The sequence below is a fragment of the Fukomys damarensis genome, unplaced genomic scaffold (genome assembly GCF_012274545.1).
Source record: "Fukomys damarensis isolate Sample0158 unplaced genomic scaffold, DMR_v1.0_HiC HiC_scaffold_3, whole genome shotgun sequence".
In the NCBI taxonomy this organism is placed as follows: domain Eukaryota; kingdom Metazoa; phylum Chordata; class Mammalia; order Rodentia; family Bathyergidae; genus Fukomys; species Fukomys damarensis.
The window spans coordinates 22,342,260-22,367,759 of record NW_022900915.1 but is presented as its reverse complement, the minus strand read 5'-3'; the positions used below and the strand labels follow the sequence as shown (position 1 = coordinate 22,367,759).

Here is a 25,500-nt window from a genome sequence, read left to right as displayed (position 1 = left end):
TTACCTTTCCCCCACCCTTCCCACTTTCCCTACACCTTTAGTCCTTTACTTCCCATTTCACATTATTAATTATCTCATTAGGATCTTGTGTACTATTATAGTTTTTCACACCAGAGAAACTATTCGGTATTTCAATTGTGATACAGAATTAATTCTTAAGCAATTAGTCTCAGTTTTTTTCCTGGTTGTTGGTGCCTCTTTTGAAAATTTTTGATGTTTTCTCTTGCTCAGTCTTCTTAGAAGGCATTTCAGAAGATTTACAGACTTCTGGGAGTCATTTTTAATTTAAATTGTATTTAAATACCTTTTGACTATCAAGTCAAGGAGTTACATTTGTTTATTCCACATAAACAATAGCCAAATTTATGCATGTTGTGTGTGAACCCTGTTATGAGTGCTACCTGGCCAGCAGTGTTCATCTTTGTAAATGGGATGCATCCTCTTTACAGAGATGTTAAAAAAAATGCAAATTATAACTGGTGAAATAGGATTACTCAGTTACTATTAGAAAACCTAAATTATAATAAAATAACTTTAATTTTTAATGATAGAAAGTATTTCTAACATTGTAAATTAATAGCCTTTAAATTTTATTATTTGAGGCCTTTTTAAAAATATATTATGCGTCCTTTAGCAATGGAAGTTTAAAACCACCTAGCTGACAGAGACAGTGATAGATAAAGGCATAGGAGCAGGTGACAAGAGCCAGGAGGTGGGGGGCCTTCTCCAGGCTATAAAAGGCAAGGTGGTCCCCTGGGCCTTCATGGCAGGGGGATGAGCACTGAGCAGGTCCCCACGTTGTTACCTAAATGGGTATCAGGGAAATTCTTTCCAGGCTGTTGGTGTCCTGAAATAGAACTGGATCAGGCACACAGAAAAGCTAGCAGGGATGTACATTTATTGAGAGTGGAAAAGAAGTACATTCTGCAGAGTGAAAATGGGCTGTCAGCAGACTCACAGTGGCCACTTGGATAAGGAAAAGGAGGATTTTCTATCTAGAATTAATGGATTGGCTTCTCCCTTATGCAAATAAGGCACTTGGACGGTTGTCCTATGAGAGACTAACTTGGCCCAGTGCCAGATTTAAATTGTCCTATCAGTATTGAAGACTTGGTTTGTAAAGGAAGAATTGAAAATAGCAGTTTTCTGATTGGTTCCAAGTGCACCACTCAGGCGTTACAGTCATCCTGGATTCTGTGTTCTGTGCATGTCAATGTTCCATGACCTTGACAGATTTTACCCAGTTGTTTGACCAGTTTTGCCTCACTCTTAATCTCCTACATCGTTTCCTCCTGAGAGACATAATTCCCATAATAACTTTTACAGTTTTGGATTATTATAGTATTTTTCTTGATTTTCCCTTTTTAATCTGTTTTTATATGCTATTGAATTTATCACTAGTGTTAAGCTAATTTTTATTTTATTGTCTATAATTATATATTGAAAAGCAACTCTGACCAATAAATAGTAAAATACAGATCAATTTTAATGTTTTGTAATTCAGCTCTTGACCAATTTAAATTTAAATATTTAACAACTTTCTGCATTTTGTTTCTTTGACAGGTTACAAAAACAGAATTGGAAAAATTAAAATCTAGCTATCGACAGTTAATAAAAGAAATGAATTCTGCCAAAGAGAAATACAAAGAAGCTTTAGCTAAAGGTATGCCAAAATTATGAAAAATATTTATGAATTTTATTCTTGCCACTTGAAAGTTGTCTTTATAAATAGTGGAATAATTTCATTTTGAGAATTTAAATATTAAAAACCTCAGAATGAACCAGAGTAGTTGTCATTCTGACTTTTATGTATTTTAAATTATTAGTAGTTTGGAATAGTTCATACTAAATCAAATTATGTAACATTTGTAAAAGAGTGCAAAGAATATATAAAAATTTCTTTTTAGCAGTAGTTTTAGTTTAATTACAAAGCACTAGAAAAGAAAGTGATTTTCTATTCGTGTAGACATTTTTACCTGTGGTATTTAAAATATATTTTATAGCATAATGTTGCCTTCATAGCTTAATTTTATATGTCTATTGTATCTTAAAATTTTCATAAGAAGTCTCAGAAGTGCAAAAGAGAAGTGTGCTATTTATACTTACACAGATTTACAATTGTAGTTTCTTATATAGTTAATATACTCCTACACCAGGTTTTTTAAATGTTGTACTTTTATAGAAATTAATTATAGATTATGATTAGAACTTTACTGTTGCTGTCATTGAGCAATATTTTCATTCTGATGAAATGTGTTGAATTAGTCTTTATATTTCGATTTTTAAAAATTGTAAGAGGATTTTCTTTTTAAATTTTTTCCCAGCTAAATAAAAATGTTATTAAAAGCTCTATTTACTTTTGATTCTTTATCTTTTCTCTTTTTGCTAATGTGTTTCCTCTTTTTCTTTTATTTATAATATATTCTCTTCACTTTGTTGGATTAAATGAAGTAAACATTTCTTTTTTTGGCTATATCTTACGCAATGAAAATGCTGTTGTTATTACCAGTAGATTAGAAATGATACTAATTTAGATTCAGATCTCTTTTTCTCCCTTAGTTTCTCCTTTTCTCTTCCTCTTAGCTTCTTTCCTCTCCTTCCTTCTCCCTGTCTCTCCCTTCTCTTGCTCTTTCTCTTTTCTGTTTCTTTCCCAAGTCTTTATGTTTCTGCCTCTGGTGTTTCTATTGTTTTCTTAGGATACAAGAATCTATGATCACAGTTTTAATTTTACTAAACTTATTTTCATGGACCTCAACTAATATTTTGAGATTATGGTTTCCTTTTATTAATGTAGATGTATATTGTCTTTTTTTATGGTACCCAATGGAACCCAGAGCCGTGTGTGTGCTAAGAAAATGATCTACCACTAAGCTTTGAGCCAACTTCAATTTTTAAAAATTTTTTTGTAATTCAATTATGTAAGTTATTTTAATGAAGAAAAGGAAAAATAGTACAGTATAAAGACCATAGGCTTTGGAGTGAGTCTTGAATTTTAGTTCCAATGTTGTGTGATTATTTCATTGATTTCCGTATGTCATATAACCCACTTTCACTCCTCGTTATTTTAAAAAATACTTTATGTAATCAAGAAACATTTACTGAGCATTTTATGTTCTGAGGTTCAAAATGATATTTTCTAGGCACTCAAAGCACTTACAATCTAATTGACTTTCTTTTGAGAACTTTCATCCTTGTTCTTTCACAGTTTAGCTTTTTAAAAAGGAATCATTTGTTAAGTGATCAAGTGGAGCTCAAAAATAGTTTTTGTATATTAAGCATTACTTTCTTAATCAGTCAAAATAATCCATTTCATTAAGTTCATTATTTCATACCTGCCTAGCATTCTCAGGTTAGTGAAATTACATTGTAAACATCCATTTCTAACTTCACCCAGAGCAAGTGATGGCTTAATCCAGTAATATCTATGCTATGTATTTCATACCACTTTCATATTTGATACAGAATGGCTAGTAAAAGAAGGAAATGCATACTTTTAAGTCTCTGATACCTATTTTAAATGATGTAGTTTATTTGACTTTAAAAATAGTTTTGAAATAAAATTTAATTCTGATATCATAATAAAATTTAAAATAGTTTAAGTTTGGTGCATTTTCCCCCAATTGTCTCTTATAGCTATTCTTTGTTCATCATCTTCTTTTTTGTTGAATCAGAATCAGACCAAGGTAAACCCACTACTTTTGATTGTTATATCTCTATAGACTCTCTTACTAGTCTTTTTTTCTAGAATAGTTCTCCCATTATTTTTTCATGATACGATTTTTTTTCAACAAAGGACAGTTGTCTTGTAAAATTTTCCATATTCTGGTTTTGTCTTACTGTCCTTTGTCTATCCGCTATATTTCCTATGGATTGAAGGGTATATCTACAGACTCATTTAGATTCAAGTTAAACAATTGTTGTAAGAACATTTCATAAGTGAAATAGAAAGCTGAAAATATAGAAAACAATACCAAAATCTTTGCCAAAGATCTTTGCTATTTATGTTCAACTATTTCCAGACTCATGAACCCTTTAGGGAAACACTGACCTAAAGCAACAATCAAAGAGAACCTCTGCATCAGGCTTGTTACTTTAGTAAGAAATACTTATTTTTCATAAGAACTGTATGTGAGATTTTTTTTTTTTTTTTTTTTTTGAGACAGGGTCTCACTATGTAGTTGAGACTGACCTGGAACTCACTATGTAGCCCAGGCTGGTCTCGAACTCACAGTGATCCTCCTGCCTCAGCCTCCCGAGTGCTGGGATTACAGGTGTGTGCTAAATGGGAAGGGTAGGGGAAAGGGAACAAGGGAAAAGAAAAAAATATGAGAAAATGAAAAAATGGAAGTAAAGTGTTTGTAAATGGTGATGGAGGGAGGGAGTGAAGTGAGGGCAGGGACAAGGGGAAAAAATGAGAGCCAAGACCTGTCATGTGAAGGTACAGGATCCCAGTAATGAATGTAACTGTACTGTATACCTAGATTGTACCAATAAACACAATAAAAAGAAAAAGAAAAAAAAGAACTATATGCATTCTAGTTAGAGTTGTCTCCGATAGCAGTATAGAATAACAAGTACTGAATGGAAAATACATAAATTTTACTTTGCTGCTGCACATTCAATCCTGAATACTTCTAGTCATTTACATATAAAATATAATCAAAATTGCAGTGAATTAAAATTATTATAGTAAAAGACATATTATTTATTTTTTAAATTTTTCTTTATTTTTTTTCCTCATTATTTTTATTGGTACATTTTAGATATACAGAACAGTTACATTCATCATTGGGATCTTGTACCTTTACATGACAGGTCTTGGTTCTCATTTTTTCCCCTTGTCCCTGCCCTCCCTTCACCCCCTCCTCCTTTCCCTATTTATGAAAACTTTATTTCCATTTTTCATTTTTTCATATTTTTTCTTTCCCCTTATTTCCTTTCCCCTACCCTTCCCACTTCCCTTACACCTTTAGCCCTTTTCTTCTGATAAAGATGTGGTTTTTCTATAAAATGGAATACTACTCAGCCATAAAGAATGAGAAATTAGAGCCATTCATAGGAAAATGGATACATATTGAGGTTATACTCAAGTGAAATAGATAAGTCACACATGTGTAAATACTGAACATTTCTCTGGTGTGAAAAACTATAATTGTAAATAATATCCTAAAGGTATAATTGACAATGTAAAAGACATTAACATTAATACCCAGGCAAATAATTCCCCTTCCTTTGAGCATACTACTCCAGTTGTTCTTGGCAGTTTCTGAAGGAGTTCTGCTAGTCCTCTTTTGTGTCTTTAATTTTATGTGGTTACTGTGATGTCTTGAGTCGGTGCAAAGTCATTTGACTTTGGGGAAGAGCCCAAAATCACAGAATGCTAAATGTACCGAATAGGGTAGAGAAGGATGTGCCATATGTTCTCATGAGCCTTCCTTTTCCATTGGATGGCACACTGCAGCAGCATTCAGTTTTTTTGGGGGTGTACTGGGGATTGAACTCGGGACCTTGCACTTGTGAAGCAGGTGGCAGCACCACTGAGCTGAATCCCCAGTCCCTATTCACTGTATTTTTTATCAGACCTGGTGGAGACATGAAAGAAGGCTTCCAGAACTGCTTCAGAAAGTGGCAAGAATGATGGAATGAGTTTTAAAAGTGAAGGGAAGCGTTCTGAGAGGGAATAATGGTAATGTGTCTTTTACTGTAATAATTCTTTTTACTCAAATATGCTATCATGGGTTTTTTTGTTGTTGTTGTTTGTTTGTTTCTTTGTTTTGGTACTGGGGATCAAACTCGGGCCCTTGCGCTTGCAAGGAAGGTGACAGAACCACTGAGCCAAATTCCTGGCCCCACACCATGGTTTTTGATCAGCCCTTGTACATGGTGAAGTTTAGATATAAAATGAATGTGTGAATTCAGACAGCTTGTATCTGTACTAAATAGTGTGAACGGGAATCACTTTTCTTTACTTTTTGTTGTATATATTAGAAAGTAAATAGTGCTCTGGGTTTATCTTCCCAGGTATTTCCTGAACTATTCTATTAAGTGTGGGGAATTGAGGCATTTTTTGACACAGCACATGTTTTAAGGACTCCCTACTGTCTTTAACATTGCCTATGGGAAACAAAACAGGAATTTTCTAATGTGAGTTTTAGTCTTTTTCAAAATCACAAAAGAGAGAATATTTGTGCCAGGAGTGTAAAATAATACCCAAGCTGGTGAATTTAGCCTGTTTTATAACAGCAGATGAGAGCTAGAGCCAGGTTGAGTCTTTCTGGACCAGTGCTTAACCTCAGCAAATTACTCATCATTTCTTTAGTCTTTTTCTATGCTTACTAGGAATGGAGGGGTGGATGCTGTGGGAATAAATCACATAGGTATCTAATAATTGCGAGGATTACCATTTTAACATATACCTGTATCGAAGCTGTTTGGATCTTGATTTGAGTATCAAGTGTAGCTATGAGATAATATGAGAAATTTGTACACAGAGAGTATATTTAATGATATTAAAAACAAACATCTTGTAATATGTTAGATTTGGTAATGAAATTTGGTATTGAAACTAAGGGCCTCTTGATTTCTTTGGTCTAATTAAACAGATATTTACAGCTGAAATGATATGATGTCTGAGATTTGCTTTTTAAGTAATCCAGGGAATCTCCAGGATAATATTGACTTAGCTCGTTTTTTAATTTAAAGGAAAAGAATTTAGTCTTTCACTATTATGTATGGAGATAGTTAAAGCTTTTCAAAGATTTTTAAAAAATTAGTTTGAAGAAGTTTCTTTCTACTCTTGTTTTGGAATGAATGTTAGAGTTTGTCAAATGTTTCTTCCATATCTGCAAAGAGAAACACATATTCACATTTTAGTTTGCTAACATGGTAGATTATTTGACTGATTTTTCACAGGATTCAGACATTATATCAATCACAATTCCTAGAGTAAAATATCCATGGTAATAATATACTGGTTCTTTTTTATATTATGGGATGTGGTTTATGAAGTTTTTGCTTGTAATTTTTATTTGTGTTTATGTTTCTTATAACATCTTGGTCTCGTTTTCATATAAAGGCAAGATTGGCCTTAGAATGACTACCACTCCCTCAGTTTTCTAGATAGATTTACATTTGAGCTGACATTTCTTTTTAAAACTATTGGTAGAATTTATTTTTGATGAGATTTGTGTCTGCTTTGTTTCTTCTTTTTGTGAAAAGCTAATAAATTTTATTTCTTTAATTAATATAGGACTTTTTATTGTAGATGTGGTACATGTCTTAGAAGGGATTTGTCCATTTCATTCAAATTATTGGGCTTATTTAGTTGTCCCTAATACTTCCTTATTTATTTTTGTATGTGCAGTTACATTTCCTTTCTTATATTTGGTCTTGGTACTTTGTATCTTCTTTTTTTCTTAATCATCTGGCTTGAAGTTTATCACATTTATTAGTCTTTTCAAAGATCAGCTTTGGCTTCTTTGATTTTTCTATTTTTCTTGTTTCTATTTTTTCCCATTAAATTTATTGGTACATTTTAGGTATACATTCATCATTAGGATCTTGTACCTTTACGTGATGTTTCTATTTTATTGATTGATGCTCTGCTGTTTATTTCTCTCCTTTAGCATGGGTTAGGCTTATTTTGTGCTGCTTTGCAGTGCTAAGACTGAACCAAGGGCTTTGCTGGGCTATAGCCTGAGGCCTCAAAACTTTTTATATGCTGTGTTTTCATTTATTTTCAGTTCAAAAGACTTGCTAATTTTCTTTTTTACTTTTACTTTATTTTAATTTATAGGTTATTTAGAAGTATATTGTTTACTTCCTTAATGTTTTGACATTTTTCTAGAGTTTCTATTTTTGGTTTTTAAATTCTATTGTGGTATGAGAGTCTCCTTTTTATGACTTTATTACTTTTTACATTTATTTATTCTTCCTTATGGTTCATAATTAACTGCATCCAAGTCCTAACAGTTTTAGTATTATGAGACTTTTCAAAGGAGAAAATATAAAATGAATTAATTCATAATGGGGAAAGAGTAATAAATGTTTACTCATGAAATTATTGAACTTTAGAAATAATATTATTGGCACCTTTTTTGAGTTTGAGTTCTCCCTAAGATTCATAATGTTTCTATTTTTTTCTTTATGACATCTACAAAAGTACTTTTCCATGTATAGTATATTTTTCCTTTGGTACAATAAGCTTATAATTTCAATTAAGGCCATATCTGATTTTTCTGTGTAAAACCTGCACTATGCACAGCTAGATAGTTCTTTTTATAATATATGCCTTTTTAAGAGAATCTGTAAATTTAGGTTCTCCATTGTACAAAAATCTCAGTTATTCTTTGTCTTTTGATATCATGTGAAATGACTAAAAGTTTTTCATGTAAAAGTTAAAGGGAGCTGGGTATGGTGGTGCATACCTAAATCCCAGACCTGGAGATTAGCCACGAGTTCGAGGCTAGCATGGAGTACATAGTGAGTTCATAGCAAGACCATGTTTAAAAAAAAAAAAAAAAGAAAGCCTTAAAGGCAAATATTTTATCTTTTTAAAAAAACTGGGATAGTATTTTTTGTTGTATTAATAAATGTTAAACTTTCAAGGTTTGTTTTTTATTCTTATTTTCTTTGTAAGAAAAATAAGAGTTTCTTAAGGAACTACCATAATCTATGTAGTATTACACTTATTTTCTGCTTATTGAAGGCAGATCATATGAAATTAATAGTTTTTATTCCACTGTTATTTGTCAAAGTAAAAAAAAAGTTGTAATGACAACAGTGCTAGAAAGTTATGGTGGAAATTTATTTGTTCTGTCTTTGCATACTTCTGTATTTATTTATTTATTCACTCATTCATTCTTTTTCTTTCTTTTTTAGTTTTTTTTTTTTTTAATGTTAGGAATTGAGTCCAAGGCCTTGCACATGCTAGGCAAGTAGTCAACCACTGAACTAAACACTCAGCCTTGGAAATTTCTCACAGACATAAAAGTTTTTAAGTATGTGATATAAAGTAATGAAATAGTTAAAGTCAATTCTGTCTGACTTCAGTGTCTATGGTCTTGCTAACTTTTTTCTTCCCTTAAAGAAAATCAGTGAAATAAAACATCAGTAAAAATGAAAGGCAAAAATAAGTTTTAGTTTTCTTATTTCTTCCTTGTTTATTCTGAAAATTTTATGACTTTTCATTCCCAAATATTTTGGGTTTATTATTTTCCTTACTTGCTCATGTTGTAGAAGATACGCTATCTTCACCAATATTCCTCCATGTAGAACTTCTGTATCTGCCATATTACACATTTTTCCAAGGTGAAGTGCTATCTTGTTTGGGTTTGCACAGCTAATGAAACAACTGAGACTAAAACTGAGTTGTTAGTATTATTAATGTTTGAGCAACACTGTATTACATATGTGGCTCATTCTTTGTTCCCACATTTCACACTTGAATTTAACTTTCATGTGAATAAACATATTTGTACATTTGGACTAAGTAACTTAGATGTTAAGATAAAGTCCTCATTTGCTTCTTCCTCAGTGTACCTAGGATAACAATTATAAGTAATAAGTAAAAATTATAAATTTGAGGGACAAGAAAAGAAAAATGCAAGATGGTAAAATGTTTAGTTATTCAAAATAAAGCAGATTCTCTTCTTGTAGGAAAATTACAAAATAATCACTTTGGGGCAAGTAATCTTTTCTTGTTTATTTTCAGGAGGTATTTCACCATGGTATTCAACAAATGGTAAACACTTCAGAAGTTTATAATAAAAAATACTTGACTTCCTAAACTACCTTAATTGAGTAATCTAGACTGTCTCTTGGAAATGTCAAACTTACATAATTGAGTTTTGCAAGCTTCGTAATATTGTTTATGGCATGACATGTTGTATACATACTCTGTTATTACAAAACATTATACAAATTTGTCAACAAGTGGTGGCAAAATAATTACAGTTCAATCTCTTTGTGAATTTCATTATGTGGAAAGAAAAAAATCGAATGTTTTTCTCGCTGTTAATTGACATATAGAACAACTCCATGCCCTGTGTCTGTGCCTCTCATCATCTAAGAAAAAGCATATTGCAACAGAATTATGATGCTTTATCAGTAAGGATTTGTTCACTCTAGTACTTTACATAACTTTTAATTTCATACGTGGATATTTAAAAGTTAAGAAAGTATACCTGTGCTCTCAGATACTCCGAGTCAACAAGCCATATAGTAAGAATTTTGTTAGTTTTTGGCAATAATTTTGTCAAATGAAAATTTAAAAACTTATTTGTAACTTTGGTATTCATATAGGATTAACATTTTGAGGGTTTACTTAGATAGTCTCTACTAGACTCTAACATTTATTTCAAACAAGTCAGGGAAAAGTGCAGTTAAATTCCTTTCCAAATCATGGCAAGTGAGAATGTTTTAAGACTTTTCATATCTACAAGGAAGGGAGAGAGGTATAGATAGGTAGATAAGTGCATCCCACAAACACACCTAAAAAACAAGTATAGAAGAGTATACATGCAGTTGGGTGTAGTGGCCCACACCTATAATCTGAGCAGTCTATGAGACAGAGGCAAGAGGATTGCAAATTTAAACTCACCTTGAGTAGTTTAGCAAGACTCTCAAAATGAAAAATAAAAAGACTGGAGATGTAGCTCAATTTGAAGGCCCTGGTGTGTATGTGTGTGTGTGTGTGTGTGTGTGTGTGTGTGTGTGTGTGTGTTTTTGGTACTGGGAATCGAACTCAGGACCTTGATTCAATCCTTAAAAAAAAAAAGTATAAGCGATAGAGCACCCTTCAAAAACATACTAAAACATAAGCTTAAATTCAATTTTAAACCTGAGGATGTGTTTGAAGAATTTATTAATGCTGTTGTTATCTTAGTGTAATGCATTCTGCATTGGATATTTTCAAAGCCATTTAATTTTTTCTTAAATATTAATAACCACTGTTAAGAGATTGATAATTAGATTTTGGCTATGATCGTGTTCTTCAGGTTTGGTCATTCACTATACATATGAAGAGTAAAAGCATCTGTGAAATTCTTAAATTTCCTAATGTTGTTCATAGCATAAAATCTTAGTGTTGAGCGTTATGTATTTGGTGAATTAATTCTGTACCAGATAGAAAGACAGATGGGCAGTGTGCAGTTTAAAAATCTGTGCAAATGAGATAGATGGGTGGTTTGAATGGTTTAAATGACTCTGAAAAGTTAAACTCAAAATTTTAAGAAGTTAATTAGAAATAATAAAATTCATATAAGAAAATAAAATTTTAAAAGCATGACATTAAATATGGAAGTAATTGAATTCATTAGTTGTATCTTTTGAACTGCCAATAAAAGTTCACAGATTAGAACACAATACTCAAATACTCTTGCCTGGTAATTATTTGCTTTATTTTCTTATTATAAACATATCCACTGTAGCTTATTACTTGGAATTAACTAATCTGGATAGTTGTATATCATCTCTTGACTTGTCCGTTGTCAAAAATAGTATGTTTAATTTTAACACAAACTAGTTTTTAAAATAGTGGATCAAAGCACAAAGACAAAAACAAAAATCCTTAATGGAGCCTCAGAAAGGACAGTGTAGGGCTGCCTCAGTAGCTTCTATAAATCGGAGTTGGTGAACTTCCACCCTTACTTAGCCGTAATGTCACCTAGCATGTACCCAAGAGAGGCGCCCCTTCGTGGGCAGGTGTGCACTTGGGTGTTGGGTGCTATCTCTGTGTACAGTAGTTTCCTCCTGACCCAAGAAGCTACTGAAGGTGAAGGAAAAGCAGGACATGTCATTTGTAAAGAAACTTTCAGGACTAGCTGCATGTGTGTCACTTGCATTGACTCTTGGAGACTTTTAATCAAATGTATTTCTGCCAGAAGGTGTTAAGCATCAATATTCATGTATAAAAATATTATATATATTCTGTTAAATAACAATATATTGAAGTTATTCATTAATTGCTAAATTAATGAAATTATCACAAATACATATAGAATGAGTTCAGGCTTGTTGAGAGATTTATATTAACTGATGCAAAAATTTATTGGAGTCAGATAAACATTTTTAAAAATTAAAATAGAATGGAATTTTTAAAAAACCACAGAGCAAGCTGGATACTGTGGCACATGCCTGTAATCATAGCACTCAGGAGGCTGAGGCAGGAGAATTGTCATGAGTTCACGGGTGGCCTATGTTACCTACCAAGACCTTGTCTCAAACAAACAAACAAACAAATAAATAAAAAAATTACAAAGCATACCTCATAAAAGGGTAAAATTTATTTCATACTTAAATCATATACCTAAATATTTTTTCTTTTTTTTCAGTTTTTATTTTTATTAGTACACATTTGCATTACATAATGATTAGATTTCTTGTGGGGAGCTGGTACCTAAATATAACATATAACACATCTAAAGTCTTTTATCATCTGCTTTTCCTCCTTTCCCTCCCGCTTCCCTCCATGTCTTTTTTTGTTGTTGTTGTTGTTCCAGGGATCGAACTCAGGCCATTGAGGAAGGTGGAGGAACCACTGAGCTAAATCCTTAGCCTGTTCCCTTTGTGTCTTGATCCCATTCTCATTTGAAAAAGATCTTTCTTTCTCTTTCCTATTACCTATTTTTAATTTTGCTCCTTGTTTATAATATGGGTTTCTCATATAAAAAATCATGTGATGTTTAAGTGTGTGTGTCTCCTTTACTTAACATGATAAGCTCAAGGTGCATCCCTTTTTCCTATACCACTCGAGTTTATCCTTCTTTATGGAAGAGTAGTACTCCATTGAATACTAATACTACATTTTCTTTATCCATTCATTCAGTGATGGACATACAGGCTACTTTAGTTGTTATGAATTGTGCTGCTATAAATGTGGAAATGCACGTATCAGTATAATATGATGTCTTTTAACTCTGGGGAAGATACCTAGATAGGTTGTAGTTGAGTCAAATGGAATTTCTAGTAGTTTTTGAGGAATCTCTGTACTGGTTTCCATAGTAGTTGTACTAGTTTTCATTCCTACCAGCAATGTAAAAGGGTTCTTTTTTTTACTGCAGCCTCACCAGCATTTGTTACTGTTTGATTTCTTAGTGATACACATTCTTTCTGGAGTAAAATGGAATCTCAGTGTTGTTCCGCTTTGAATTTCTCTAATGGCCAGAGATGCTGAACATTTCTTCATGTATTTATTGGCCATTTGTTTTTCTAGGAGGTGTCTATTTATTGTTTTTTGCATTTTTTGATTGGGCTTTTTGTTTTTGGGAGATCTATTTGTTTTGAGTTCTTTATATGGATATTAGTTCTCTGAGGAATAGCTGGAAAAAATAAAATAGATCTTCTGGGTCAACATTTTGTGAAATAACTTGGACAGTTATTAACATCCCTGTGTATAGGTGCCAGGTAATGATGGACTGTAGCTAAAGAATTTTACTCTGTAAATAAGTATGTGCATTTCCCTAGGAGAGTTTAATGGTGCTTACAGTACTTGGAAACACTAGAATTTGTTGTTAGTCATAACATGCCGGTCTACTGGAAGGTTTTTTTCCTTTTGTATATGTAGTTCCAGTGCCTCAGATTTATAGGGATGATCAGAAATGCAAGGGAATTGTATTTATCATTTTTGTTATTCTTCTTGAGCATGTTCTGAAGATGTGAAGTCTCTTTGGTCTTCAGAAATCCTTACTTTTTTCCCTGCTTTTTTTCCTTGGCTCGAGAAGTTCTCAAATGGGTAACATGCAGGTAGGTGGTGACTAAGCCTAAGCAGAGGGAAGCATCAAGTGTCGGAATCTCAGTATGAGATTTATTTCCGGGGATAGTATTACTTTGAAGGGTTTCCTAGGAATTCCTAGGAAAAAGCAGAAACCAATAAATGCTTTGTAAAGTTTCTAAATCTCAATTGGTAAGAACCATTTATTTGATTGGTATCAAAAATATTTGCTTAGAATTTTAATTTATAAATTAATATACTTATATTCTCAATCTGTAAATATTTTCTAAATAAGGTTTAAGTTTTAATTAATGACATTATGAATAGCTCCTATATATTTACAAATCAAATCTCAATTTCTCTGATTAAATTTCAGGTCATTCAATGCCTAGAATTGTCCTATGTATATGGATACTGTGTTTCTCCATCCCCCTCCAGATTGCTCTCTCTTCTTACTTATAGAACATTGCTTATTCTTTACATGAACTCATTCAATATTTCAGTCACCAGACTCTACATAAAGGACTCTGTTTTCAAAGTCCACATTCCTAATGTTTAGCACAGTTCCTAGTCAAAAATCATTGAATAAGAGGAACTATTGTCCATTGGCCTTTATTATACTTTTTGATATATGTCATATTTTTAAAGGTCTACTTTCTCTACAAAGCCTCTTTTGGCAGTCTTTGTCTTACTAATGTCTTAAACACAGACCTCAAAATTAAACATTATTTTCAAGCTTTTTTGTTTATAGAGTTTCATGTGTAATGCTATTCCAGTTTGGTGTAAGCTCCTTGAAGATAAGAAGGTTCATCTATCTGTATTTTTTTGAGTAGTATATTTATTTAGATTCATCAGACATTTACTATACATCACAACTCCTCTTTAGCAATCTCATTGGACTGGCAAATAGGACTTTTCCCAAAACTCCATGTACAATAAGTATTCAATAAAGTTTTATTGATTTTTTAATAAAATGTGTGAAGTAATATAAATTAATGGTAATCCAGATTGCATATAGTGAAGATAAAACTTCTCATCTTTTTGCTAACTTTCTTCCATGTTCCTTCAGGGAAGGAAACAGAGAAGGCCAAGGAACGTTACGACAAAGCCACAATGAAACTTCATGTGCTGCATAATCAATATGTGCTGGCATTGAAAGGGGCTCAGCTTCATCAAAATCAGTATTATGAAACTACTCTTCCTTTGCTTCTGGACTCCTTACAAAAAATGCAAGAAGAAATGATAAAAGCACTGTAAGATACAGTTCTTACTTATGAGAAGTCTTCCAAAGATATTTTCAGCATAGTTTTTCCCACAGTTAAGCTTTTGCTTCTTGAGCTTCATTATTACCTGGTCCAGTGGGTTTCCCAGAACAGTTTTACCTGGTTTTCACTTCTGGTGTTCCTTCTTTTTGTACTTACCTCCTGCAGTTTTTAGCGAGGCCCAAGAATGGCCCTTTTATCATCTGTTTCTATTTTATTCCTTCTAGCTGCAATTTTATTTTATTTTTTATTTTTTTATTTTTTTGGTTTTTTTGAGACAGGGTTGCACTATGTATTTGAGGCTGACCTGGAACTCACTATGTAGCCCAGGCTGGTCTCGAACTCACAGTGATCCTCCTGCCTCAGCCTCCCGAGTGCTGGGATTACAGGCGTGAGCCACCACACCCGGCCTAGCTGCAATTTTAAATGAAAAATAATTAATTAGTTGTCAAGTATTAAGAAGTAAATACCTGCCTCCAGAGGGTTGGACTTTTAAATCTTTTTTTAAAAATAAATTTTACTTTATCCAATTCTCCCCTCTCCTTCTGCTCCTTCTCTTTCCCAAGGTCTTTTAAATCTTGAACTGAGAAGTTTTAAGAATTTTTTGAAGGTTTATTTACCAACTTCTTGCTCTTTTTTTTCCTGCATGAAATTAAAAACAAATGTTTATTGCGGTAAAAATGTGCAAGCCACAATTCTTGCTTCAAAAAGGTAGCAGTATACTTTAGGCAGTAGATCACATGCCTGCACTTTTACCATGCACATTGATATAAAACAAAAGAAAAGATAAGCACCCCTTGATGGACTTCATCTCCTTTATTAGCTAGTTTAGCTCATCCCAAATGATTAGATTCAGTTTTTTTTTTTTCACTGAAAACGTGTGTATAATTCTTCAATAGTAGGGTGCATTAGTAGGGTTGGGAAAGAGGGGAGGGAAATGAGATAATAAGGAGAGTCAGAGAAGAAATAAGTGTTTAAGTATCTCAGGTGGAGATAAAGTTCACGCATCATGGCGATTATGGCATAAGTGACCTGGACCACTTAAGTGTAAGTTTGTGTGTTCTAGTTGAATTTATCTGTAATTATATAAATGAACCCGTGAACGCTTAGGATTTGTGCACTTTGAAATGTAGTAGTAAATTAATATGAAAGACAATTGTGAGCATTTTTCAAGTCCTAATGTAAAAGGAACCCTGAATATCATATAACTTAATAAGTACCAGAGAAACTATAAAAGGCAAAATGATAATTTGTAAAATAAAATATTGTACAATATTGCACTTCATGTGCATTTGCTTATTTGCTCCCTTGTTCCATACAGTGTCATGAATAATTAGGAAGAGCAGGTTTTACCCAGGCTGATTCTGGGACAGACAGATCATTACTGGCCAGATCACAAATCTAAGAGGTAGGAAATTTCAGACTTGAGGCTAGGTCTTTTGATGAATCTAACATTCTTTCCACAAGGACATGGTACATTGGCTAATGTGCTCTCAAAATTCCTATATGCCCAGAATCTCAATTGTGACCTTATTTGGAAATAGAATTTTTTCAGATTTTATAATTAGTTAGAGATCTCGAGATGAAATTGTCTTGGATTTAAGGTAGTCCCTAAATCCAATGACTGCAGTCTTTATAAAAGAGGAGAGGACAGGGGGAAGATAGAATGCTGTGTGGAGATTGAGATAGAGACTGGAGTGGGCTGCCATCAGCCAAGCAGCGCTCAGTGCCCCTAAGAGCTGGAGATATTTTTATGTTACTCATGTTCTTTCTTTGTAAAACTTTCCAAATTGCACTAGTCGACACATTTTCTGTTTTAATAACTATATAGAAGGGGGAATGTTTTAAAATATCCTAATAACCAATCAGGGATTACTCTGATATTAATTAACCTTAGTAAATGGCTTCATTGTTTCCTTTGAAGGACTGTCTGGTGCCTTCACAGAGTTAATACAACTATCTGTCCTTGTGTTACACTTTTCCATTGATATAGAACTATTTCACATACGGGATTTATGTTCCCAATATTTTTTGAGTAGTAATGAATTCTGGAACCTCTGAAGTTAGGAGATCAAATTTGTCTTTGCTGCCTTTAAGATTCTGCTTCACTTACCTTTGCTTTTCTTTCTATAAAATTGTAAAGATAGCTAGATACATACTTGGAGAGGTAAGACTAAATTTTAGATTATCCCCATTTTTGCAATAAGTATATTAAGTAGATAAGATAAAGTTTTTAGTCAGCTTGAATATGCAAACTATTACTGATAAAATAAATGTTGATTTAAAAGGTTTAATTCATAGATTTACTTTAAGTTACATTTTTTATTTAGAAATATTTTGTTTCCTAATCTCATTTCATATCAATATTTTTCAAACTGCTGACATGAATTTTCAATAACTGGGGCATTTTGAGACAAAATAGTTTCTCACAGCGTATTGTTTTCATTTTGTGATATATTATTTTAAATCTGGCATTTTAAAAATCCAAGCATTATCTTATCACTGAAATTAAACCCCATGTGATAATACCCCAGCCCCCCATTTGTCTTCAGGGCAAAGATTAATGATTTCCATGTCATAACCATTTTATAATTTTCATGTCATAACCATATTAACCAGGGATATTGCTACATTGATATTTTTTTTCTTTTCCTTTTCTTTAAATTGTGTCTGTCAGTTAATTTCAGTAATCATTTGAATGTAGCATTGCCTTAACCACTTTAAATCCTTTTTTTCTTTAATTCGAGCACTTTTTTTTTCTATTTAAAATAAAGTAATTGAGGGGCTGGGGATTTAGCTCAGTGGTTCCGCCACCTGCATCGAAAGCACAAGGACCTGAGCTTGATCCCTGATACCAGAAAAAAAAAAACCCAAAAACCTAAAATAAAGTAATTGAGAGAACACTTCATAGTAAGGGAGCTTTATGAATAATTGTTTTCATTTATGGATAATGATTTTAAAAATACGCTTTTTATCTGTTTGACCATCTATAGGATAAGCTTGATATTCAAATTTTCTGTGATTTCCAGTGGCACATTTTTACAGCATAGTATTTTTATTTTATTTTATTTTATTTTATTTTATTTTAGTGTTGCAACATAGATTTTTAAGGAGGGGACTTGGTGTTTGTGGTAGATTTTTAAAAACATTTATTGGACTAAGCTAATGATTTTGATGACATTTTTGCTACTGACTGGAGGTCAGGAGAAGAGATTTAGATTTCATTGAAGTATATAGAAGCAGTAGAATTAAGCACTGCATTAAAAAAAAAGTATAAAGCCCAAGAGTAAGAGACGAACCAAGAGGCAGGGCATGTGAGGAGTGCCAGACACTGGCAGGGAACTCTAAAGTCACAGAAAAGAATCAGAGTTCCATGTTATGGAATCCAAAATTTTATGAGAATATTTAGAAGTTACCAACACTGGCTTTATGTGTTGTGCGTATCAGATATATGTTTGAAGAGGTAATGTCCTATTCTAGGTTATTTGTAGTTATTGTAGTCATCAGATTTAAGGTATTCATCTGTATATTTATATAATCTCTTTACTCTCCAGGTAAATGTGGTGAAACCACTGAGCTAAATCCCTGGCCTGATAGTGTTTCTTATGTCTGTTGTTCTAAATCCTTTTTGGGTCTCTTGTTTTTCTTGATAAAATTTAAAAGGTAATATTTTATTTTTGTTTTCAGAAAAGGTATATTTGATGAATACAGCCAGATAACCAGTCTTGTTACAGAGGAAATAGTGAATGTTCATCAAGAAATTCAAATGTCAGTCGAACAGATAGATCCTAATACAGAATACAATAATTTCATAGACATTCATAGGTATGATATTTTCATTTCTCTTTAAGTACTTTTGAAAATACTATGTTTTTTAAAACAATTATTTATCAAAATTAAAATATTTAAGAACTTATTAGGAAATAGTTTATTGTAGATTAATTTGTCTCCTTTGAATTTTCAAAAACTTTCTCAATGTTAATGTCTAATTTATATAAGTATTCTTAAAATTTATTACTATATTGTTTAAATCCATATTTAAACATGAGATTTTTAAACATTTGTATAAGACTGAATTCATATGCATATTACATTCTGAGTTGCAAGTTACTTCTCCATATGTGCATCTTATTTTATAATTTCTGTGGTCGGGACAGGTTAAAGCAAGTTAGCATCTATATTTTATAAAGGAAACTAAGGTTCAGTTACATAACTAGATCTTTGATGCCTAGAGTTTACTTCATACTTTTTTGTATCTACTTTGTTATTATAATCTTGAATGAGAATAAATACTCTGCCTTTAGTGTGTACTGATATATATATATGTATGTTAGGATAATTTACTAATATTGATCAGAATTATTTGACATACTTCACTAGAACAACAGCTGTTAAAGAACAAGAAATTGTTTTTGACACTTCCTTATTAGAAGAAAATGAAAATCTTCAGGCAAATGAGATCATGTGGAATAATTTAACAGCAGAAAGTTTGCAAATAATGTAAGTATTGAGAAAATTTGTATTGCTTCAGTATGACTTATCATTGCTTTACTGTTGTATTTCATCACATTTAAAATCACCAAGTTTTCACTAATAATGAAAAGTAAATTAAATTTGAACAATATTATATTTTGAGAAATATTAATTTTACTCATTATCAATAATCTTGGCAATTATGAAAGTCATTGTTTTGTGTTACATTATGTTAATTTACTCAATATCTTATCTTGGGAATAAAACTTATATATTGAAATGATGCTTTATTCTTTTCAGTTATATTTATATTCTATTTCAGTACCAGTACTGATTGTTAGACTCATTTTGAAAATAAAGACATTGAATATTTTAAAAATAAATTTTATCCCATTTCCTCCCTCAATCCCCCAAAGACATTGACTATTAAAGATAGATGGATCATTGATGTTAGTACATTTAGCATAAAATTTGACTTTTACTTGAATTCATTGCTCGTGAAGCAAGGATATATTCTTTTGTAGACTATTAAATTAGGTACTTTACTTTTTTTCATTACTTAAAGCTTCAGAGTTTTCAGAAAGCTTAATATGTTTTTTTTTAGCATTTTTCAAACATTAAAAGCAAATAACAGAAACTTTTTGAATTTAAAAAACATAATTAAGGCACTGTACAGTTAAATATGTAACTGATCTGATTTTATTCAGAGATAGAACACAAAATGTATTTACTAATGAACATACATGTTATATTTGTGTCAGAACAAGAGTTAGAAATGTTTATTCACTAATTTCTTTTCAATATTAAACTTGTTATTTTATCTATTTAAATTTTACCTCAAATAACTCAGCCCAAATTCCTCACATAATATAATTAAACTATCTCCTAGTGTTTGGTACAGATAGTTGTAGAGGTGCAGATAGTTTCCTAAGGTACCATTTTGGGATTAGTTCTTGGAAAGGGATTTCATGTCTTCAAAGATGGACAGATAACATTAAAGAAACAAATGCTTTTTCATAAATAACTTGTTCAAAATGAAGACAACAATTATGGATGACTAACTCCTGTAAGGAATGAAGACATGGGAGAACCTACATTACATAGAGTTTTCTACTGGGATTCTTGAAGCTGTTCCCTTCATGTTTGATGCCCTGCATAGGTGTCTCTCAACTGTTGACTTTGACATTTACAACATCAGATATTTCTAAACTAGTAATTCTTACCTGGGCTAATTTTGTCCTCCAAGGGACATTTGACAGTGCTCAGAAACATTAGCCACAGATGGTGCTAAATATCTGTGGTATATAGGACTGCCTCTCACAAGAAAGAATGATCTGGCAACATCATCAGTAGTGCTGAGGTTGATAAACCCTGCTGTAAGCAATAGAGTGGGGAGTTAGGGGATAGAATGGTTGGTGGAGTGTCCCAGTTTCTATCCAGTAAAATGATTAGTTTCTTTTTTTTAAAGTTTATTAGTACTTTTTAGGTGTATAGTACAGTAACATTCATCATTGAGATCTTGTACCTTTACGTGATGTGTCTTGGTTCTTATTTTTTCTCCATACCCTTGCTCTCCCTTTACTCCCTCCACCCTTCCCCATTGACAAAGGCTTTGTTTCCATTTTTTCATTTTCTCATATTTTTTTCCTTTCCCTTCTTTCCTTTCCCCTATTCTTCCCATTTCCCCTACTCCTTCAGCCTTTTTCTTCCTATTTCACATTATATGATTCATTTCCTAATTCATGGGCTTCATGGTAAAGAAATGTAGCATAAATGACCTCTGATGTTTTGTTCTCTGTGTTGCTCACAAATAACTTATTCATTGAAATCATTAGTATGTATTTGAGTTTATATGAGTCACAAGGTTTATACTGATATTGATAACTAATTTTCATAAGCACCAAAATGAATGAACATGCAGACATTGGAGTATAATGTGCTAAAAATAAAAATGGCCAGCTATTATAGGTCTGTGTACAATCAGAGATTTTTGTAACCAAAGAAGAATTTGTTTTATTGTTTTTCAAGGTTAAATGGCCAGCTATTATAGGTCTGTGTACAATCAGAGATTTTTGTAACCAAAGAAGAATTTGTTTTATTGTTTTTCAAGGTTAAATGGCCAGCTATTATAGGTCTGTGTACAATCAGAGATTTTTGTAACCAAAGAAGAATTTGTTTTATTGTTTTTCAAGGTTTAATGGGAATAGAATTGGGCTCATTAATTTATTTTTTAATCATGGTGATGAAGTCAACAAAAATATAATAAAAATGAAACCAATGATAATAGTAAAATATTTAATTGCTTACATCTCGGGAGGTAAAACTTGAGCTACATTTCATTGAACAATATATTCAGGGTATGAGTGTCAGATTAGGGTTTCTTCAAGAATGTATTCCAAGTCTTAGTGTGTGTATTAGAAGTATTAAGATAAATCTAATGAACTTCTGCAGTGTAAAAAGTGGCAGTTGAAATTGTCAACTTGACTGGATTAAGAGACTGCTGGCATGCTGGAGAGGTGATTGGATCATGGATGTTATACTCATCATTGTGTTAATCTACTGATATTCATAGCTGAATGTGTGTTAGAAGGTGTGGCACAGTTGGAGATAGTAGGTCACTGGGGGTGTGCCTTGGAGGGGTACATTTCTCCTGCTGGCATTCTTCCTTTGTTATCTACTACCCGGCTGCCATGAAGTGAAAAGCTTTGTTCTATCCTGTCCTTCCACCATGATGTTCTTGCATTGAAGCCAGCCAACCTTGAAGTGAAACTATGAGATTAGGAGCAAAGATAAACCTCTCCTCCTTTAAGTCACAGGTGTTGGGTATTTTGTCCCAGTAATGGGAAAGCTGACCAATATAGGTAATTGGTACCAGAAGTGGGAATATTCCTGTGACTCTACTTGACCATGTGGTTCATAAGCCTTTAGCAGTAATTTACAGGAGGAATTTGAAAGACTAAAATTTGCCTACATTTTGCCCATATCTTGAGACTTTGTAAGAGGTTGAGTTAAAAGGGGATGGACTGATTGATCTAGTGGAGCAAATTTCAGGGCAGGCCAATGTTCATGCTTTGGGATGGATCCTATTAGATGCTTTTTATTCAGGTATGCAGCAAGAACTGGAAGCAAAATCAGAGCAGAAAGATTTGAAAATCTTACATTTGGCCAGAAATGAAGTCTTTGTAAAGTTGAAGCCAAAAAAAGTGGCTGCTGAAGAGATTAATGTTAAAACAAAGTCAACTACAGTCATGCCTTGGTTGCTGAACTCCGTTTGTTCCAATTTTCTATTGGAACACTGAAAAGTTTGAGAACTGAACATATTTTTCCCATAAGAAATAATAGAAAATTAAATAATTGGTTCTGAGGCCCCAAAATTACCCTTACAGATTTATTTTTTCAGGATTTTTAACAAATTTCCCAATGATCTCTTTTGTGTTGGTGGGGTTGTTTGGTTTTGTTTGTTTTGTTTTGTCAGACAGGGTCTCTTTATGTACTCTAGCCTTTATGTAGTCTGGCCTCGAACTCACTATATATCCCCAGCTGGCCTTGAATTTGTGCCTCCTTCCTCAGATTCCTGTGTGCTGGGATTTTAAGTATGTACCACCATGCCTGGCCCCCAGTGATTTCTTTCCTTATCTCTGTTATGATTCTCACAGTTTTCATCTTAACTTTACTGCTGCTATCACTATCTTTCTTTGGAGCCATAGTTATGATATTTTATGCAAATAAAGTACAAAAAAAGCGCAGTGACATATGTTTTAATATACTGACACAAGCACAATCTGTTGTCTGGGTGAGAGTGACACTTAGACTGAAGTTTCCCCCCTTTGTGTTGGTGACAAGACATGATGCGTGACTCACTCTTGGCCCATACAGATTTTTTTTCAAGTTGAATTTTCGATTCAACTGTTTAGCAAAGTTATGAATACCAAATATATTTTTTTTGAAACTTTGCTTTTCAAGTGATGGAAAGTTCAAGCTTAGAGCCTTTTGACAACTGACGTATCACTATACTTTAAACTGAAGAGAAAAAGAAAGATGGCTTGCAGGCATCTCAGGAATCAGTAAGACCCCACCCATCACAGGCCTAAGTGTGCAAAAGTGTGAATCTTTCATATGAGAACAGAGTCTCTAGGCTACAGAAAGGCTACTTGGGGAATTGGTTCCCTGGGATTTGTATAAGTCATTTAAGTACCCAGAAGGCACTGCATCCATGGTCCAAGGAGGCCTGGCTATTCCTTGAGCTGATGGCAGACCTTGGCGTTATCCAAATGATGATTGTTTACATGATTGTTCAGCATGTGGAATGCAAGAGTTATGGGGTCAGGGAAGCTTCCATCCTGATTTCAAAGGAAGGCCTGGGAAACCAGTCACTCTGCCCTTGAGAGGAGTGAGTGTGAAACTGGTAATGAAACAAGGATGCATTGGAAACCCCAGGAAATAAGAGATACCAAAAATCTGGCACATCTGTTGAGGAAAGCAGGAAACAGCAGAGTCAGCACAAGAGAGGGTGGGAGGGGGCGGCACAACAGGTAAGACCATAAGGGTGGGGCCACCCTTTGGAACTTACATCTCACCACCATGCATGTGCCTGGATGCAGGACTGAATGTTTGTCCTCTGTGTTTTGTTTTGGGTTTTTTTTGTCTGATTCTTTTTTGTGTATGTGTGTGCACACGCGTGTTTGTGTCTTTTCTATCTTCCTATTCCTCCCTCTTGAAATGGGAGTGTTTCCCTTATGCCATTGTATTTTGGGATTATATACCATCATTATTATTATTATTATTATTATTATTTATTATTATTATTATTATTATTATTTGGTACTGCAGATTGAACTCAGTACCTTGCATTTGCAAGGCAGGCTTCCACCGAGCTAAATCCCTGGCCCTATATACTCTTATTTTGAATTTTATAGGGGTTTACAGCTAAAAGTTTACTTTGTGTCATAGGAGACGTCTGATTTGGACTTATGAACAATGGTGAAACTATCACAACTTTGAGGCAGGACATTAATGTATTTTCATTTGTACACGAGCTAGTTATATTATGCAGAATTATGACCTTGTGTTTATTGGTGATGAAGTATTATTTATGGATATGTGTTTGAGTATAGAGTTGATGAGAGTAGAATATGATGGGTAAGTTTAATGTCAATTTGATTGGATTAAGAAACTCAAGCAATTGGATCATGGATGTCTCTAATCACTCATCATCCACTGATTTCATAGCTAAATGTGTCAGTAGGAGGTGGAGCCCATTTTAAGGAAGTGAGTCCCTGGGAGTATTTCTTTTGGTATATCTCTTCTAGTGGACTTTCCTTGATCTCTGCTTCTGAGCAGTCATGAAGTAAGTAGCTGGGCTCCACTATTCCCTTCTGCTGTGATATTCCTGCATTGGAGCCAGCTGACCATGGACTGTAACCTCTGAAACATAAGCCAAATTAAATTTTACCTCTTTTAAATTGGGTATGTCATGTATTTTGTCCTAGCAACAGGAAAGCTTACGTATAAATATATTTATGTATTTTATTTATTTAAATAATATAGTACATAAATTCATATACTAATGCATATACTTATATGTCCATTTTGAATGTAGGAGTTGAAGCAACTTACTTTCTTTTTATTATATCTTAGTATTCCTGTTAACACCTTTTACTTCCTGAAGGCATTGTAATCATATTAAATTCTTTCTTTTAACTTTGCTGTATTGAGGTTTGAACGTAGGCCCTTGTGCATGCTGGGCGAGGTTTATACCACTGCTGTATTCTCAGCTCTTTTTTACATTGAGATAGGATCTCACTAAATTGCCCAGGATGTTTTAAAATTAATAATCATTCTTGCTCACCCTTCTGAATAGCTGATATTACAGGCTTGCACCCTTATTCCCAGCTTAAAATTGTTAATGTAGTTGCGTTTGTGTTGGTACATCATTTTAGTAGAAATGAAAGAAGCAAAGTAGTGGTAGTTTCTTGAGAAATAAGTGAGCAGCAATCCTATGAAAAGGTACTTTTGAAAAATAAATATGAATTTATTTTATATATATATATATAT

The 25,500-nt window shown here is 32.9% G+C and overlaps 1 protein-coding gene across 1 annotated transcript in view; it reads left to right on the top strand.

Annotated features, from left to right (window-relative positions):
* The window catches only part of Fer (FER tyrosine kinase), a 360,047-nt gene that overhangs the window by 51,554 nt on the left and 282,993 nt on the right, over window positions 1-25,500 (top strand). The window contains exons 5-8 of the mRNA XM_033767413.1: window positions 1,564-1,663; window positions 14,781-14,964; window positions 18,661-18,798; window positions 19,354-19,473. Of these exons, the coding sequence (XP_033623304.1) occupies window positions 1,564-1,663; window positions 14,781-14,964; window positions 18,661-18,798; window positions 19,354-19,473 (542 nt within the window). The remainder of the gene's footprint in view (window positions 1-1,563; window positions 1,664-14,780; window positions 14,965-18,660; window positions 18,799-19,353; window positions 19,474-25,500) is intronic.